This window comes from Piliocolobus tephrosceles, chromosome 15 (genome assembly GCF_002776525.5).
Source record: "Piliocolobus tephrosceles isolate RC106 chromosome 15, ASM277652v3, whole genome shotgun sequence".
NCBI lineage: Eukaryota > Metazoa > Chordata > Mammalia > Primates > Cercopithecidae > Piliocolobus > Piliocolobus tephrosceles.
This window is the reverse complement of record NC_045448.1, coordinates 105,147,369-105,150,802: the sequence shown is the minus strand read 5'-3', so window position 1 is coordinate 105,150,802 and position 3,434 is coordinate 105,147,369. Positions and strand designations below refer to the sequence as shown.

The 3,434-nt window shown below is 42.0% G+C and overlaps 1 protein-coding gene across 1 annotated transcript in view; it reads right to left on the bottom strand.

Annotated features, from left to right (window-relative positions):
- Window positions 1–2,351: 2,351 nt before the first annotated feature.
- The window catches only part of TXNDC9 (thioredoxin domain containing 9), a 17,151-nt gene continuing 16,068 nt past the window's right edge, over window positions 2,352–3,434 (bottom strand). Inside the window, exon 5 of the mRNA XM_023211400.1 lies at window positions 2,352–3,122. Within this exon, the coding sequence (XP_023067168.1) occupies window positions 3,005–3,122 (118 nt within the window). The 3' untranslated portion in view covers window positions 2,352–3,004. The remainder of the gene's footprint in view (window positions 3,123–3,434) is intronic.

The window sequence follows — 3,434 nt, the reverse complement described above, 5'->3', positions numbered from 1 at the left end:
ATTGTTTTTACTATAGTTTTGGTATGGATCTATGTTATCTTAAAATTTGTTGATCTTCTTAGATATGTGTTCATCACATATTGGATTTTCAGGCATCATTTCTTCCAATAATTTGCTGATTCTTTCTACTGTGAACACCATCTACCGTGGAGCTCCTCTAATGAAGTTTTCATGACAGTTACTTCACTTTTAAACTCTAGAATTTCTATTTGGCCCTTTAAAATTCCTTTTTTGATATTCTCTGATGGAATATTGTAAGCATACTTTCCTTTACCTCCAGCAGTTTCCTTTAGTTTTTTTGGAACACACTTACAATAATACTTCGAAGTTTTTATCTGGTTCCAACCTGTTGACCCTCTCAGTTTCTTCTGATTGCTTTTTCGCTCCTTGTATGGATTAGTTTCCTGTTCTTCTGCATGTGTTGGAATTTGTTGTTGAGGACTGGATATTTTAGATACTGTGTCATAGCAGCTCGGGCTACTAATTTCCCTCCAACCCCTACCCCCTACCCTCCAGCACATTTCTTCTTGTTTAGTTTCTTGGCTGGGTAAGTCCACTTATCCTGAAGTATACAAGCTCTGATGTTCCCCCTCAGAGTACAGCCTGGGCGTGTGCAGTCACCATGACTACTCCCTCTAGCCCCAAGGACAGTGGTTTTGATAGGGCTCTCTTTTACCTTTTCCTGATCTTTTGGGAAAGGTTCTAGTTAGTTAGAACCTCTTTTGTTACCACATCCTACTATTAGCACCCACTAATTTACTAGCTAACCACTCTATTTTTTTTTTTTTTCATTTTTAATAGAGATAGGGTCTCACTATGTTGCCCAGGCTGGTCTTGTACTCCTGGCTTCTAGTGGTCCTCCCGACTCCGCGTCCCAAAGTGCTGGTATTACAGGCATAAGCCACCACACCTGGCCACTCTATTGTTTCTGACAACGCTCTGGGGCACAAGTCACAGCACAGTTTAATACAGTTGAATTCAGGCCCCTGTAGAGTATCCTTGGGTTTGTTCTAACCCTAGGACTAATAACAGCTGCCTCTATTTTTTTGAGACAGGGTCTCACTCCGTTACCCAGGCTGGGGTGGAGTGATGTGATCTTGGCTCACTACAACCTCTGCCTCCTGGGTTTAAGCAATTCCCATGCCTCAGCCTCCTGCAGCTGGAATGACAAGCACGTGCCACCACGCCTGGCTAATTTTTAAATTTTTAGTAGAGCGGGGTTTCAGCATGTTGGCCAGGCTGGTCTTGAACTCCTGACCTCAAGTGATCTGCCCGCCTTGGCCTCCCGAAGTGCTGGGATTACAGGTATGAGCCACCATACCAGGCTCTTTCTGTTCAGCTTGTTAGCATTCCCTTTTGCTTGTTGCCATCAGGGAGCTATCCCGCTCTTGATTTCTCCCCTCCCAAGATCCAACGTATTTGGTGGCACCCTTACAATTCAACATCTTCCCTCATTCTATTCTAGTCAATCCCTTTATGGAGTGTTACGGAGCTGTTTTTTTCCTTTTTTTAGACCGTCTTGCTCTGTCACCAGGCTGGAGTGCCATGGCGTGATCTTGGCTGACTGCAACCTCTGCCTCCCAGGTTCAAGCTATTCTCCTGCCTCAGCCTCTGGAGTAGCTGGGACTATAGGCACGCACTGCCATGCCCGGCTAATTTTTTATATTTTTAGTAGAGATGGGATTTCACCAAGTTAGCCAGGATGGTCTCAATCTCTTGACCTTGTGATCCACCCACCTTGGCCTCCCAAAGTGTTGGGATTACAGGTGTGAGCCACCGCGCCCAGCCCGGAGCTGTTTTTATGACTTGCCACTTCCACTGGACAGAACCTCTGTTCTGCTGCTCCAGAGCTAGGGATGGGGACAATGGCCTGCTCTTCTAGGAGTTAAACCCACAGTCTACAAGGGGGAAAGGGGGTGATATAACTCCTGGTCTCCTCCAAGTGCATCTCCTTGCATGGAACCTTCACCCTACGTACGAGTAAAGAGCCTTCATCCTCTGAGTAAGTGGGGCAAAAGCAACTGAGGCCCAGGATTCTCAGTCTGCTATTTCTGGGTTAGAGTTTCTGTTCCGTAAGTGGGGACTAGATGGAGGAAGGAGCGCCAAACCTCTTGGCTACTCTTGCTTGCAAAAGGGCTTCTGCAACACAGAGCTTGAGGGAATGAGGCATGCTAGTAACCTACTCTTCCAGAGGAGAAACTGTAGTCTGGGATTGGGAACTGGAGAGAGGGAATGGGGTCATGGCTCAAATGCCACAGACTCCCTATTCCAAGATTAGAAGATTTTCTTGAAAAAATGTTTTTGTTGGATGTATGCTTTTATGACAATTTCCACATAAACTTAAAACTTCTAGTTACAGGTGTTTTATTGAGCAGAGACAGTGAAGTTCCTTATGCTGTTATTTCAAAAGTGTTTCCTGATTTCTTTTTAACGAATGTCTTAAAATATAAGCAATCAGGACCCTTTAAATAAGGCAGTGTGTTCACAAATCAAAATAGCTTTCTGCTGGCATCAGTTGATTCAACATCAACATGCAGTGTCCAGAATTAATAAGCAGTTCTTTAATGGTTAAATATATTCCAGAAGAGTGTTTATAATTCATTTACAAATGCAGTACTGCGCCAGTAAATGGTTACTTGATCTCTTGTATAAATAATGCCAATTAAGAATTAGTCCTGGAATAGTTTTTGAATGTCTAGCTCTGTAGATCAAAAACACAATTGTAAATGGTATAAAGACGTAAGAATCATATTGTGATAAAGTCAATCTCAAAAATAGAGAATCCAGACCCTTCCCAGATAATTTAAGAACTGAGAAGTTTTCCTCAACGTAAACACGATGGCCACACAGAAAATAGTAAAGACGCCTTTCGATGTGATAACAACTATATCAAACTTGAGAATATGAGTATTCAGATGACCAATGTACAGACGTTAATAGGATTTAAAAAACACATTTAAATCTGAAGCAGAAAAAAGGACAATTTACAAAGAATTACGGAGCTCTAATCATCATCAGAGTCTGAATCATATTTCTTTCCTCGGATAGTTTTCTTTTCCAGCTTTGTGAAGTTTGTCCCAAATTTCTTTTGGTTCTGAAATGGTGGCTCCATTAAATTTCCACTAAAAATAAAAATAAAAAAAGCATTTTATTCTTTATGATTTAGTACTAGTATACTAAACGGCACAAAAATCTATCTTGCTCCCTTCCTGGAACATAGAATAAAATTTCTTTAAAATGCTGGTGGGTGTCAAGGAAGAGGTATAATGCTTATATTGATGCTTAATAGCCTTAAACCTTATTTTGTACTACTCAGTGTTTTAGATCCATTTTATTTTCCTTTCTTTTTGAGACAGGGTCCCACTCACTCTGTGGCCCAGGCTGAAGTGCAGTGGTGTGATCACAGCTCACTGCAGCCTCCACTTCCCGGGCTC